Source organism: Buceros rhinoceros, unplaced genomic scaffold, assembly GCF_000710305.1.
Source record: "Buceros rhinoceros silvestris isolate BGI_N320 unplaced genomic scaffold, ASM71030v1 scaffold4307, whole genome shotgun sequence".
NCBI lineage: Eukaryota > Metazoa > Chordata > Aves > Bucerotiformes > Bucerotidae > Buceros > Buceros rhinoceros.
In genome coordinates, this window is record NW_010423781.1 from 10,436 (window position 1) to 10,824 (window position 389).

Genomic DNA, 389 nt, shown 5'->3' on the forward strand with positions numbered 1-389 from the left:
CTCTACCAGCTCCCAACCCCCACCAGCAAAGCAGGGTGCATGGCACATGTCACCCTGACCTGCCTTGTCACCTCCACCCAAACCTCTCCTATGCTTGGTCACTGTGCTGAGCCAGCACTAGCCTTTGGAGACCCCCCCTTGCTGCACCCCACTGCCCCAGGAACAGGGTCAAGGTCCTCCAGCATCCCCATCCTGCAGCCCACCTCCCTCCAGGGGACAGGCAGCTTACCCGCTCATGCCCAGGTTCTCGCCCATGAACCAGTGCTGGCTCTCCGCCTTGGTTGCAATGCCGAGGTTGGCCAGGGCCTCCTGCCACCAAAAGAACCATCGCTGTCAAGGGGCTGCTCCAGGCTCAGAAGGGTCACAGGTCAGGGCTGCTCTGGGAACTC

General features: G+C 62.2%; 1 protein-coding gene across 1 annotated transcript in view; it reads right to left on the reverse strand.

Moving 5' to 3' along the window:
* The window catches only part of LOC104497286 (proline dehydrogenase 1, mitochondrial-like), a gene marked incomplete at both ends in the record, with an annotated part of 5,596 nt that overhangs the window by 3,775 nt on the left and 1,432 nt on the right, over window positions 1–389 (reverse strand). The window contains 1 exon segment of the mRNA XM_010140521.1: window positions 230–309. Within this exon segment, the coding sequence (XP_010138823.1) occupies window positions 230–309 (80 nt within the window).